Source organism: Salvia hispanica, chromosome 1 (genome assembly GCF_029641045.1).
Source record: "Salvia hispanica isolate PSC_SH4W2 chromosome 1, Shi_PSC_v1, whole genome shotgun sequence".
Classification (NCBI taxonomy): domain Eukaryota; kingdom Viridiplantae; phylum Streptophyta; class Magnoliopsida; order Lamiales; family Lamiaceae; genus Salvia; species Salvia hispanica.
In genome coordinates, this window is record NC_142692.1 from 34708675 (window position 1) to 34724040 (window position 15366).

Here is a 15366-nt window from a genome sequence, read left to right on the forward strand (position 1 = left end):
TTCGACTTTGGAGTCTTTTGCTAACCTCAAAAACTAACATCTTGTAAAATGTGATGACAAAAAACTTATCATTTGTCAAAGTGAGCATATAAATTGGAAAGAGAACTTCGAATCAAAGAGCAAAAATTGTAATTCGAAAAAAAGATAAGGTTGACGAACTTGTAATATTGATAGGAATGTTCTGATACATTACTTGCTCAACATTCGAAAATTTAAGATCAATTATGAAATTATTCGTTATGATCGATAATTCAATTTTTTGCCAAAGTAAAGAAAACAAAGCAAAGAAAGACAATTATAGAATTTATATTAATATATACACAAGCCACAAAATGTTCTCATTTACAGAACAAGCACCAACAACAATTTACATCTGCAAAATTTCTATTCATTTTTTTTTCTGCATAATAAATATCACAGAAACCAACCATTCAGACCAAAAGGCTACGATCTCATCTTTTTAGAACTAAAAGATGCAGTTAAGGTAGCTGTCATAACTTCTCCTATTGAACTCCAACAAACTGCCGTATGTCCGGTCCGAAACGCCCACAAACAAGGCGTCTGCATCCGGGCTGAAGGAGATGCCGGCTATTTCACCAAACAGGTCGATCTCCTGCCCTGCTGCATAGTCCGATTTCGTGTCAAACACATGCACGAAGTCGGCTGGCTCAGCCATGGCCATGAACCGACCGTCTGATGTAAACCGGATGGCCCTGATAGCACCCATCCTTCCCTTGAGCACCTGCACGGACTCGGATAGGTTCCTCACGTCCCACAGCCTGCACGTCGTGTCTTGGTTCCCTGTGGCCAAAATGTTTCCATCTGGGTGCCAGGCCGACGCAAATGAGTAGTCCAGATGCCCTTTTAGGTTGCTGACAACCTGCAGATTTAGTGCTAAGAACATGAGCTTTCGACTCATTCGTATCATAAAGTCAGCATTCGTGTTGGGTTTAGCAGAAACTGACCTTCCCCGATTGAGCGTCTGCTAGTAAACATTCGGGGCTGTCACCAAGAACTGCAAGCAACTTCCCATCCGGACTCGCGGAGATGTTCTGCAGTCGAACCAACGTAAGTATGAGGTCGAAAGACAGTGGCATATTTTAGGAAGTAGCTAGACCTTCACTTACATTAACAGACCACGGGAACGTGAAACGATTCAGGCACTTGAAGTTTCCGCCATCCAAAACCCTCACTTGGGCATCATTGTTCGCAGTGATAACCCTCATCGCGCCACTGGGGTTGTTATAAACGTTGACAGAGTTGGTGATAGCGTTTTCATCTGTGGCTACTTTAGTGCAGAAGGCAACCCCAGGTTGGTTTAGATACTGCATCCACATTAATCATACATGTTAACAAAAAGTGAGCTTGTGTGACTCGGGGACCAACATTAATTGGCGAAGGGAGTAACAAATGTACCTTGCACATAACCTCTCCTTGGAAACCACCGGCCACCATTAGGTTGTCCTTCACGGTCATGGTGCTTATTTGAACTCGTGAAACAGTCTGAGCCATAGATCCAGGGGAGTTCTGTCAACAGAACTAGTATGTCAAACGCCAAACCCCGTAGTAATTTTAAGGTACATGATAAGATGCTAGGAGATGGAACTCACCAGGGTTGGTACAACAGGCCGAGCAACATTAAGTACTTCTCGACTCTTCCTGAGCATTGATGACCAGTGCATCACAGAGTAATTTTGGGTCAGATAAACGTCGTGCTTTGAGGTTGCCCATAGTAGGTTCCTCAGCTGAAATGGTGAGAACACAAGCTGTTAGTAGGCATTCACAACCGTAGCCCAATTCTTCTATGCAAATCAAGGAAACATGCACAATATTCATCAGATAGGCAAAACAATTTAAAGAAGATACACAAGGTTACATCGACAAGTAAATAATTAAGAATTCAAGGGCAAAAAAGATTACACCATGGATGTGCATCAACAGTTGAAGAGCTGGTTTCTACACAATCAAGTCATTATCCTATATAGAAACCACAGCAAATGCGTTTTGCTGTTAGCTTTGCAACACTAATGTCCAACACAAAACAACGTGTGACATCATACCGCCAATTCAAGAATTATATCACGCAATAGAAATGGCACACAAAGTTGCAAGTCTCTGAGAGCACCAAGGTTCACTAAAAAGTTTTTTGGGAACAGATAGAGACCACAAATAAGATACAACACCCACTGTTAGACAGCCAGAACAAATGCAAAGTAGTCTATACGCATTTATGGGAAAGAAAAACAAAAATATGAACTAATTAAGGTTGCAATCAATGAACTGTGAACACCATAGAGTATGGAGTAGATGAATGACCGAACAGAGGGGGGTCCAGATGAAAACACATCTCACAAGGTGACACAAAAGATTAACGCTAAGAATAGTTTACAGTTGAAACAACATTAACAATGGTATACAACTAGAAAATAAACCTATTATCTCAAATAGTTATGACTAGTAAGGTCAATATAATGAGAGTCAGCAGTCCATGTGCAATGAGATTCCTAAGGAAGACAAATAATGCCAAGACTCAAACACGGTGCAGTTGTAAAAAAAGTACACCCGATAAAGGAAGAACATGCTCGGATGCCAAGTGTTCAGATCACTGGTGGTGTATCCAGAATTGTGAATGCAGAGAAATAACTAAAAAGAAAGCTGACCAGCAATTAAAAGGACGTATAACTCAGTCCTGATAAACCCCACACACAATACTACTCTTAAATTCTAAGTTAATCCCCCATCATACCATATGGAACGTGTCTTTTACTGCGCCAGCTGCTCAGATAAAACTGCAATGCTGCTTCTAAGGCTGAAATGAAGAAGTAGCAATCCCGTGCCACGGATTAAATTATAAGGCAGTTGAGATATATGTTAGTCTAATCAGAATACTTAGTAGAAGTAGTCTAGTCTGAATGACAGAAATTCGCGTTAACTAGATAACTCTACAAATGCACAAATGCCTTAAGAACATCAATCACCAGTTATTTAATTACATGGTTAACTAAGAGAAAATGAAAACATTAAAAGAATAAAATACACGACAGCACAAGAAAACCCATCCTCTAAAGCGAGATCATACAACAAAACTACAGTTGAGTTAGAATGCCATGGTCACCTATGAAGTGTCAAAAACTAGCAAAACAAAAGCAATGTAAGGAATGCTAAAAAATTGTGAAGTCGCAATTTCAGGGTAACATCAAAAGAAAAAAATTGTTTTTGAAGCCACACACGTTGCCTACAGTTCCAGTCTATGTAAAGAAGAATTATATGCTCACCTAAGCAGGTTTCAGAAACAAAGTGGTTTCATAACCTGGTATGTGGTAACAATCACTCAATATGGCACCTCCCATTTGCTATAACAGATCTTCTACTATAAAATTTATTCATGCGAGTCTCGGTAACATGTTTACGATCTGCACAGAAATGATTCAGTAAAACAAGGCCCCGGCCAATGTTAGTGACCAGGGCAAGGCAAAAAGATAAAATCTAAACCAAACTAAACTTACATACACAAGTAATGTTAGTTCACAGCAAATTTGATGGTAAAGGAACTTTGAGTAAGGAGTATCTATGAACTCTTCTTTTAAGAACCAACCAACAAAAAAAAACCTATGTGAAACAAAAAAAAAATCTACAGTAAATATGCCATATTGAGAACCACTTCAAACAATCAACTATTTTGCTGCTTACATCACATAAGTGTTGAGAACAAACACGTTAATTAGTAAAAAATGAGGACGACTGGAACTTAGATGCAAGATGCAGATGCGTCTAACAACAATAATTAAATGCAACAGGTCATGAATGTGGATCTACCCAAACAAACTTATGCGTGTGGAAAAAAACAGCAAACAAAAAACCAAAGAAATTCACGACTTGGACTTCAACAACCCTCAGAGTCACTATGGAAACAGAGTGATCCGTGGAAGGGCTAAGAGAAAACTACTACTGCTACAACAAACAATTACACAGTAGTTCATTGCAGAGCCAATCCAGCCTTCAAAAAGCCACGGAAAGATACCAACAAAAAAGGGGAGTAATATGTTGATACAAAAGACCAAAAAAAAAAAACAAGCAAAAAAACAAATCCAGTGGATCTAATTAACTTAGTAAAATCAGACACACAGTTGCAGGGTGGATTGTAAAACCACAGTCACAAGATGAATTTAAAAGAAGAAAAAAAAGACGAGACAATCTATACCTGAAAATGGACGATTGTGGATTTGACCATCCTTGTATTGAACTGGAAATCGTAGAAGTTGTGGCCTTTCTCCACTTTTTGGCACTCCTGTGATGGAGAGAATACACAATCTTAGCAATAGACCAGCAAAGAGAACAACCTCTTATTATGGTTGCAAATCAATATGGACAACTAGAGTTATAACCATTACTCCAAATAATAGCAGTCCAATACATAAAATCAAAACATCATATACCTTCTCAAGATCTTCACGGCTGAGCGACAGACACTCATAATTCTTGTATTGCTTCAAACGGGATTCACGGTACTCCTCTCTAGTAAAATTGAGCCTTCCCCATGGAATTCCTTGAATATCCTTGCCTTTCTTGACTTCTAAAGCTGATGTATCAGTCATTGGATTGTTCTGTAACATGATTTCCAAATCAATAATGAAACCAAAAGAAACCTTTTCTCAGCTGAAAGGAACAATTTGATATGACGCTTCTTATAAAACTTTCAACAAAACGGATTATTACCAGCTCAAAATCGTCCTCAAAATCGGAGTCAGATGAGTCACCATCCATGGAACTACTTCCGATCCTCGGAGAATCGTTGTCATCCTCGAAATCAGTTATGTCGTAGTAATCGTCGACAATATACTCGAGCTCGTGGTTGGGAAATTGCTCCATTGATTTTCACTATAAAACAGAACACAACCGAAACAGAAAGAGACCTCGATGAGAAACTCGTTAAGGAATTTCTCAACAACGAAGGTTTAAGGACTAATAAACCCACCCGGAGATAAAAACGTGCAAATAAGCACAAACAAACCAAACTCAATCAAATCAATCAATATGATACATAAACAGAGACATCAGCTGCCAAAAACGGCCGAACGCGAGTCCGGTGGTTAAGGAATCGTAGTACTCCGTGAATAATTAAAAACTCGACCGGATTTAAAAAGCATAAGAAACAATTGCCAATTTGCCATAAACAAACGTAAATAAGATCAACTATTCATGCAAAAAGGTACAGAAATTACACTTAAAATATTCACACACTCACACACAAATTGAGTTTTTAATTAATTCCTTTCCAAATCTGATTGAGTTATAAGTGTATAACTATTCGCACATGAAATCCGCGATCATGAACAGAAGACGTAACAATGAATTCTACCTGACGAGAATCGTACTGTATTTAAAACTAACCAGAAATAGCTAAATCAGGTATGCAAAATAAAATACCTCGAAACGCTTCCGTGGACGAACAGTCAGAAATCGAACGAAAAAAAGGGCAGGAGAACAACACAGACTGAGAAATTGGAATCAATCGAATTCAGTGAGATTTCTCGAGCTTCGATACTGCTAAAGAGTGCAGTCAGATTTGATTTCGAAAATGTTAGGGAGAAAATGAGCTAGATGAGATTTGAGAGAGAGAAAAGTGTGTGCGCGCGCTTGCAGAGAAGTGAGAAACGGAGAGTTCTTCGTTATACTTATAACGAGCATGAAACTTCGACTGAGTTCTACCGTGGGGCCCAGAACAGGAGCTATGCTTTTGGGCCCACAAAATTTAAAAGAAGAATGGAAAATGGAAACTCAGCGTGAGAAGGTGTGGCCTCCGCTAACGGAAAACGTCTCTGTTTAACCCGCCGTTAGATTTCTCCGTCAACTACTTTGCGAAACCAATTGGAAAATTTACTATCCTCACTACGAATTAATGGAGATTTCGTGTGTTTTATTTCAGCCGACCACGCAATGTAATTTGACTGAAATTTGGTATGTGGTAGATTGGCATAAAATAAAAGGATTACATACTAAACTTGAGAGAGAGGTTATATGATTAAATTTTACCAATAAACTAAAAGATTAGATACTAAACTTGAAAGAGTGTATATTAGTAATTTTTAGTACTTTTTACCATAATAAATTGCAAAAGTGTACCAAAACCAAAATGTCTCTTCATGTCTTCACAAACATTAATTTCAAAAGTATACCAAAAGTCCAAAACCAAGATGTCTCTCCGTGTCTTCACAAACAAAGAAAGAGAGAAATTTAGTGTTCAAATATTTTAATAAATCAAACAAGTTAATAAGCTTTTTCAAAGTGAAAGGCAATTAGTGGTAGGTATATCATTATTTTAAGATATTCCATCTACTCTAGAAACTTATTATCTAGATTTACTCATTTTGGGGGGATATTTTTACATAATTTATCCCATTAATTAATCAATAATCAGGTTGAAAATAATATGAATAAGTCGGTTTGCATTGTGATTTGTGGGGGCCTGTAATTTTTCTTCATTGATAAGATTTAGTATATTTATTTCTCTACGTCGGTTTTGGTATTGTGGGGCCTTTTTATTTTTCTTTATTGAAAAGATTTAGCATATATTTTTTTCTTTTTCATTGAGGAAAAAGAAATGCAGCTAATGGAAACAAAAGATGTGTCCATTTTCAAATACGAGGCAATTTGTGATACGCTCTTTAATTGGTTGATATGCAAAGAAATGAAGTATTTTCTATATGAGATATATGGAGTTAGGAGAATTAGGTAAATGTAGCATTTATATTTAATTACTGCAAAATTTTAAAATAAGATAAATAAATGAATGATAGGGACATTCAAATTACTTAGCCCAAAAGTAAATTCAACCGTAGAATCTCTTTATCTTCCTATAAAAAAAAACATTCCAATACAATATAATTAACAAAATATTAACCATTTTCTTTATTAAAAAAAATACTTAAAATCACTATCTTCATCAAACACAGCACTACATTCACACCTTTAGCTATGGACATGAAATAACCAATAGCAATTTTCCAACTCCAAGTTCAATTCATAATTTCAATCATAAAAAAGGTGGGGGGAAAAAAGGAAAAAAAGGACGAAATAATTAAAGATGTGATTCCTTCGGTTAATAAAATCCAAGTTAAAATCAACAAGTGCTAAATCCAAATTACTTAGCTTATTTGAAAAATGACACTCCATGTACATTTCTCGTTTTCCAATCTAAAATTTAGCAAAAAGTTTTAATTTTGTCATACCATAAAAAATCGTCACTTGAAAATTAAATTAGTCTCGCCATATATTTTAGTGAGGGGTATATAATTTTAATAAAAAATATCAATAATGATTTTTCATTTACTTGCTAGAGAAAATTCAAGTTCATATTTGAAAAAGAAGAAGAGTTATACTACAATTAAGTTACAATGTTTTATTGGTGGTTTTATATAATTCGTTCACTAAACATATATTAACCGTCAAATAAAAGTTAATGTCTCGAATAATATAGTCCATTTTTGAGCATAATTTCATATTGATCGATCTAATAACTCTTTCAAAGAATGTGCTTTTTCTTCCAATAATCACAGTATGCATCATTTCTTTCTTATTTGGCATTGGATATCCGTCAATTGAGTTTGAAAAGATAGCATATTCATATTCTCTATCTCCATCAACCGTTCATCTTTTTATACAAAAAAGAAAAACCTTTAATTTATTCTCTCATCTTATCTCATGCTACGATTTTGGATTATCTTGCCTATAATATTAAAAATGGCTAAAGGATATCTGATATGTTAGTTCTTTCACTTTATAGATAATCATGTTTTGGTATTTTGGCCTTTGGGTGTGAATTTATTTGCTTTCATGACTTGTTTGTGATGTGTAGCTGCTTTTTTTGTGAAGATATATTGGACATTGGGGTGCGAGTCTTCTTGCATTCAGTGTTATTTGCTATTTTTATTCTTTATTTGTGCATATGTGAATCTCTCTACGCTTGCTTTCAGTATTTTATTATTGTATCCCTCCGTCCCGCTTAAAATGACACGTTTTCCTTTTTAGTTTGTCCCAGCTAAGATGACACAATTCCTTTTTTGGTAACTTTCTCTCTCCAATTAATACACTCAACCACTTTTTCTCACTCCTATTAAAATATTCATCTTTCTTTATCTCTCTACTTTAATACTTACACCCACCTTCTCTCTCTCCAATTAAACACTTTAACCAATAACTCCTAAAACCTCGTGCCGGCTAAGCAATGTGTCATCTTAGCCGGGACGGAGGGAGTACTATCTAATTTGTTAATTTTTACTATTGTGCCATTAACTCGTTAACTTATGAGCCACATGCAATTGAAATTATCACATAAATTCTTATTCATGTCCGATTAACTCTTGTCGGTTGCGTCAACTTTGAAGAGATGAATATTTGATCTCAAATGTGCACAATATAGAAATTAGATTAATTACCTCACTATTAGAGTATAATTTTACTTTCATGTGTTTTTCCATGTACTTAGACTGCTGATTTGATGACATAATTAGTAGTACAATAAATGTGGCTTCACGAGTATGTTCATTCTCCCTTTGATGCGTGTTTGCTGGCAAATTTGGTACTGTTTGCTACTATTTTTCTTAATTTTTAGAATTTCTTTTCTTGTTTTTTTTGTTATACATATTATTCATAATGACTTGTAATTTTATTGAACTTAATGTCCACAATCTTATGAATAATCAATGTGTGTGAGTGTGTGTGCCAAAAATACTGACAGGTGGCAACACCAGAATACTCTACACATTTACAAGTATACAGCAAATAAAACTGAAAAGAAAATACTCATAATTTAGCCATACCATGATTTAGTTGAACAATAAACTGTATTTTAAGTGGTACATCTAGTGACCAGCTGCGATACGCAAAGCTCCACGTGTCGTCACGGCGGAGCAACAGTGGCATTGAGCTGAACACGTGGCTAACGCACCATTAATATCATCACAACTGCATATTGGATTTTCAACACTAACGGCGTTAACCGTCAACGTTTCCTTAACTGCGGTGAATGACGGCCTCGTTTCACGTCAACTTTCCGTAACCCGCGGGGCATTTCATGGATTTTTCTTTTTCTTTTCTCTTTTTCCTTAAATTATAGTATATTCCTACCTCTCTTTTTCCTCAAAATGACCCATTTCTTTTTCAATATGAAATTTAATTTATTGAATGTGAATAAAGAGAGTAAAATATGAGAATGAATACAATAGAAAGTTATATTTCAATTTTTTTAAAATCTTCCATAGTTGAAAAGAAAAAAAACCGTTGTTGGATCAGTACTATTTTTCTTCCCACATATAAGGAATAGTTGGGGAAGGGACAATTTAGTGTTCTTAATTTATTTGTCTAAGTTAATAATTTTGCCGCAATATTTTTCAAATTCTTGACTTTTATTCCCTCCTTTCATCGTGGAAAGAATAACAAAAATACGCCAAACTTTAACTGTAAATATTGTCATTTAAATCCGTTACTAGCGATATCAATAATTCCAAAATTTGGCATCTTTTTCCATATATACTAACTTCCACAAATTATAATTTTAGAATCTATGGATATAATGCTTATGAATCATAGCAAAAAATCAGAAACCATTTAAAAAACAAGAAGTTTGAACAAAACAAGAATTAAAAAGTATTAATACTTGTATATGAAATTGATTAAGAGTCAGATTAATGTCTGAATTTTATGTGTAAGGTGTCCTTAACATATGAAATTTTAGTAAGGTTAAACAAATGTTGAATAAAGTTAGTTTGAATTTGTTGGCCTTGTCTAACTAACTAGAAGCGTAGCGAAATTTCCTAGGTATAAAAGTCCACTTAGTTTCCATAATAATATAAAATGAATTGTGGAAATTTATCATTGTTTCATAGGAGTGCTACAATTTTTAAGTCAATGGTCGGTTTTATTAAATATACTATACTAGTAATTTATATCAGACAACTCCCGGTTTATATGGGAACACATAAGCTATATTTATATTGACAAAATAACCCCGGCCCATAATATAGAAATTGTTTAAAGGAAAATGTTTTGGAGACATAATGTCTCCAAGCCATAATGCTTAAAATGGTAAGTATATATTATATCATATTTTTAATTAAATTTATATTTTGTATATGTACTTTATTACCCCTACATTAATTTGTTTACTAAATACACCTATTTAAGGATATAAATTTTGATTATGCATAGATGATGCATGCATTTAATAACATGTTGCAATTATCTAATTGTTTAAAACATGATTTGATAACTTTTTTTATATATGCCCATTTTAATGCATTTACTTAAAGATATTTCTTTAAAATTTTAAATATTAATTTTATTAGCTTTATATATTTAGTGTACATTTTGTCTACAAATAAAATAAGATTTATCAGCAAACAAATAATTTCAGACTTCTTAATGAATTAGTCTTTATAAATGTGAATTTAAATAATTTTTAACAAATAATTAGCGCTATAAAATATAAATAATTAGTTATCTAATATTTTTTAACTGTAAATACTTAGAGTTACTATAACATACGACAAAAAATAATTACTTTGTAATTATAATACTATAATCTTCAATATTGATAAACTTATTCTTTTAATCACTTTTTATCCACAATAATCTTTAAAAAATAATAAATTTTTTAGCTCACTTTAATATAACACCCAACACATTAAAATTTGATAATACTATATTATATATTAATACTACTAATTAAGTGAGTATATGGTTTTGATTTTAAGAATTCTCTAGTTCTAATTTTTTTTTTTTTTTTGATTTTTTAAATTCTTAAATCTTGGACCATTATAGTTGAACCTCGATAAAATCATATGTTCTTATATCATTTATTTCATATTTTAAATATATTAAAATATTTAACTATAACATGCAATAAATTAAATTTGATACATGGTGTACGAATGCTAATTGAGTCTAGTGTTTATGATTTTAAGTTTAATTCTTTATTTTACAAAATTATAATTTCTTTAATTTATAATTTTTGAAAGATTATGTTTAACATTGATCAATAAATAATCGCATGTTCTTAACTTATATATTTAACATTTTAAAGCTACATATTTAATATTCCCTCACTCTTTTTTTTTGCAAATATTAGAATTCCTAACTCTAAACAAATAATAATCCGCACTATCTTATAATATTAGCAGAGTTTATGATTTTTATTACTTTTAATTATTAATCAATTAGTAGTAGTTGACATGTGGTATATTAAAATAATCTAAAATGAGAAAAGTAGATTCATCCAATTATTTTTGTATTAAATTAATAATTTCTTTGATTTTTAACATTTAAAACGATAGATTTGAATCTGAATAAAAATTAATTGTATTTTCTTAACTCATCTATTTAATATTTTAAAACTAAATAGTTATATTAAAATATTAGACGCCCTAGCTTAATTAAATAAAAAATATTAAATTTAGTTAAAGCAAAGAAAAATAACAAAAAAATTGAAAAGATAATGAAAAAATAGTATATTATTTTACTATATAAACCAATTTGAATAAGATAAATGTTTAATTTTTTACATATTTTTTCATATACTATTAAATGAATGATTTCATTGTTACTATATTGACAAAATGTTTCAGAAAATTTAAGGAAAAAAATAAGTTATGAAAGAATAGCACAACGTAAAATCTATTTGAAAAAGCATATGATGCTATTTAAGTAATCAAATTATTTTACAATTAAATATAATAATTTAGTTATGTAGTGTGTTAATTAATACTGGTAATCTAAATTACTGATTTTTTAATTAATTGTTTTAAAAATTTACACGACAAGAATGGTTTTGATTGAAAAAATTTTAAATTCATTACTCTAGTTGCATGATTAAGTTTATCTTCAATTAACATATATGCATTTAGATAAGAATAATTAATTTGGTTAAATTTTCCTTATTTAGGTATATATCTATTTAATACTTTAATGTTAGGGTAAATTAGTCACAATGTTATTATGGTTTGGAGACATTATGTCTCTAAATCACTACTCTTGTTTAAAATATACTTATAAAATGCTAAATTCACATCATATATGTACATATATTATATTCCTAAAGGATGGCAATATTTTGGTAAAATTAAATAGATTTTGGTTTGAGTGACAGATCTGAAACTCTGAATATAATTCTAGAATTATGACATTGAAAAATAATCATAGGGCAAATGTGATCCTTTTGAATTTTATAGAACAAATACTTACTTAGAATACATTTAAAAGTAGTAATAAATGACTAAGAATAACCTTTGCTTCAAAAACTGTGATCCTTTTGAATTTTATAGAACAAATACTTACTTAGAATACATTTAAAAGTAGTAATAAATGACTAAGAATAACCTTTGCTTCAAAAACAAGAAAGATACAAAGTGAAAATCTGAATATGCCTGTAAAAGATATAAAGAATATATGATGCTCTTATTTTGAAAAAAAGATTTTTTTTTTATTCATTAGCAATGCACGTAGACGTAGTCAAATACAATGAACTTTAATGGATATTCTATAAAAGTCAGCATATTTTATACATGGTTTTTTTTATAAAGGTCGGCATACTAATTACTTTATGACACATAATTCTTTTTAGATCATCTCATTTAATATAGCATACTTTATGTTTTTAAAATATCTCTATATTTCTCACAGAAAATCTCTTTATACTATCTCTCAGTATTTAAATCATTATTCCACTTTTGTAATGAACCATAAATAATGAGACTAGTAATATTAAATGACGATATCGCAACAGCGTAGATTTTTGTGTGACTGATTTGATGTCCTCCAATTTTTAATTATATTTAATATTAGTAATAATTAAAGTGTTTGATTAGCACAAAAGCAGTTCTAGGTTTTCATTGTACCAAATCACGTCACTATATGTTATTTAAACATAGTAGTGTGTATTATTTTATTGTTATGCAAAAGGAAAGTTTGCACGATACTTATTTTTTAGATGTAATTGTACTACTACTATTTAATTACTAAAGTGCACCTTTTTTATTCTCAAAAGCTTTTTGAGACCAAGTCCAATTAAAACCTTGAAAACAAATATACGTGCAACTAACAATTTTAAGTTTTGAATATACATCACATATAAGATACTTAGTACTTTGCTATCGATAAATAATTGTGATTTGTGAACACATTTTATCATTTTCTTTTTGCCTAAGTTTCATTTTTTCAACAAATTTATAATTTTAGTTCTAAAATTGTCTCTCATTTTAGGACATATAGTATCTTTTTAAGGAGACCTAGCAAATTATTGAATGTAAAAGAAATACATTACTCTACATTTAATAAAAAAAAACAACGTCGTACTCTAAATCTGATTTAGTCGAGTTTGTCTAATCACGAAATTAAAACCATATAAAATTGATCTATCCATATAAAAAACCATACTCAGACTAAAATTAGAATTTTAATTTCTAAAGTATATATTCAAGCTAGCCGAATATTGCACTAAATCAATGCCGAATATTGCACTAAATCAATGCCACACTAAAAAATAATATATTCTCTTATATATTAATCTCAATAATTGGACCAACATTATTCTGTCATCTTAATCATTGGCTATTTCATGTGATTTCACCCACAGTGATGGTTTTTTTTTTTTTTTTTTTTATAATCAAAAGGCTCAATCGAGAATCAGTGAGCATGAAAATAAAAACAACACAGTCCAATGTATCAGAAGTCAAAAGCCAAAGCTAAACCAACAACCAACCAAACATAGGCACACGGACCTCAAAAAAGCACACAAACGCTAACCACACGCATGCCCGCACAACAAAGCACTAAACAACAAGAAGAGTGAAAGAAGAAGGTCACCTCCTCAATGATCTTTTATTGCATTCTTGGTCCTAAGCATGTAGCCCGACCATCTTCTAATCTTGACCAACTCCTCGTACATTTGCTCTGGTAGGAAGGGAAAGTTTGGACACCACCCTTTGATCCACTCCCCTAGTCTCAAAAGTAGTAACCTTTTCTCCATTTCCCAATACGGGACCATCTTCTCAAAGATAACTTTGTTCCTAAGCCACCAAATGGACCATGCTATCGCATAGAAGAGAGAGGTCCAAAGCTTTCTGTCAAACTTGAAGAAAGGTGCGCCCATCCAGCTATGAAAGCATGAAATTGGGTCTTTGGGCAGGCATATGGAAAGATTGCAACAAGGCAACAACTGCAACCAAAATACCAAAGGCTACATGAGCACCTGCATCCAAAAATGACATGATCAATCGTCTCTGGTTCCTCTTTGCAAAAAGCACATAAATTATCTTCAACTCCAGGGAACCCAAAAAGGAACAATCTGTCTTTTGTATTGAGTCTTCCCTGAAAGATAAACCACACCAAGAGTTGCGCACGTGGTGGAGACTTTACTCCACGCCAACCTTCCATGTAGAAACTGATTGTTGTCATTTCCCATCATACGAGCAACCTGCACACAAAAATTAGAAACAGAAAAGACCTTGGATTTGTCGAACACCCAAAAACTTTTATCGCGTTCGTTCTCAATCACGGACATATGACCCATGGCTAAGTAGTGACTTTCGATCATAAGTTCCTCCCAAACAAACAAGTTTCTTCTCCAAGTAAACTTCCACACCCACTGGCCATTCTCCCAAGTGCCCATATCTCCAATGAGGCCATGTTGTTGCGTAGAGATCGAGAACAGTCTCGGGAACATCCTCTTAAGTATATCTCCCTCAGTCCACTTATCAAGCCAAAACCTTGTAGAAGCCCCATTGCCAACCTTGATTTATATCCCTTTCTTAGCCACTTCTTGCACTTTACTGCCACATTTAGAAAAGTCCAGAATTTGATCCCATAAGCTCACAGAATCATGTGCCCTATGCTCGTGTAGGTCCCCAGTATTATTTGTACAATGGTTGGAGCTCACTATTCTCTTCCACAGGGGTCGTTTGTTATCCGCGAATTTCCACCACCACTTGAATAACAAGGCGGCGTTCTTAACATGAATGTCTCCGACCCCGAGCCCGCCTTGCTCAATTGGTTTTTGAATCACATCCCATGCAATTAAACATCCCCCTTTTGATCCTACTTTCTTTCCCCAGAAAAACCTTCGCTGCATCTGGATAATACGCTTTGCCACGGTCTTTGGTAGCCTAAAAAGGCTAAGATAATACATAGTGGTGGTGAATAGTGTCACATTAAATTTAGGGTTGCATTCAATTAATCAATTGCACTAAGATAGCGCAGATATATTATTATTGTCCATACAAATTTCAAATTCCATGAATAGTTTAGTAATGTATAATAAATATTCCTATATTTACATTAGAACTCTTTTAATTTGTTTTTTTTTTAAAGTTCCTT

The 15366-nt window shown here is 32.7% G+C and overlaps 1 protein-coding gene across 4 annotated transcripts; it reads right to left on the reverse strand.

Annotated features, from left to right (window-relative positions):
- Window positions 1-286: 286 nt before the first annotated feature.
- Window positions 287-5648, reverse strand: LOC125221762 (putative WD repeat-containing protein C2A9.03). 4 transcript variants are annotated; one of them, XM_048123996.2, is made up of 9 exons: window positions 5428-5648; window positions 4717-4878; window positions 4437-4604; window positions 4202-4288; window positions 1611-1745; window positions 1417-1527; window positions 1128-1325; window positions 966-1052; window positions 287-880 (listed from the first exon to the last, which is right to left on the reverse strand). In XM_048123996.2, the coding sequence occupies exons 2-9, from the start codon at window positions 4867-4869 to the stop codon at window positions 467-469; spliced, it is 1353 nt and encodes a 450-aa protein (XP_047979953.2). In that variant the 5' UTR covers window positions 4870-4878; window positions 5428-5648; the 3' UTR covers window positions 287-466. The 4 variants fall into 4 exon arrangements, with proteins under 4 accessions (XP_047979953.2, XP_088919002.1, XP_047979956.2 ...); XM_089062876.1 differs by lacking the exons at window positions 4202-4288; window positions 4437-4604; window positions 4717-4878; window positions 5428-5648 and adding exons at window positions 1921-1977; window positions 2747-4195; XM_048123999.2 differs by lacking the exons at window positions 4202-4288; window positions 4437-4604; window positions 4717-4878; window positions 5428-5648 and adding exons at window positions 2747-2809; window positions 3276-4194.
- Window positions 5649-15366: the final 9718 nt, after the last annotated feature.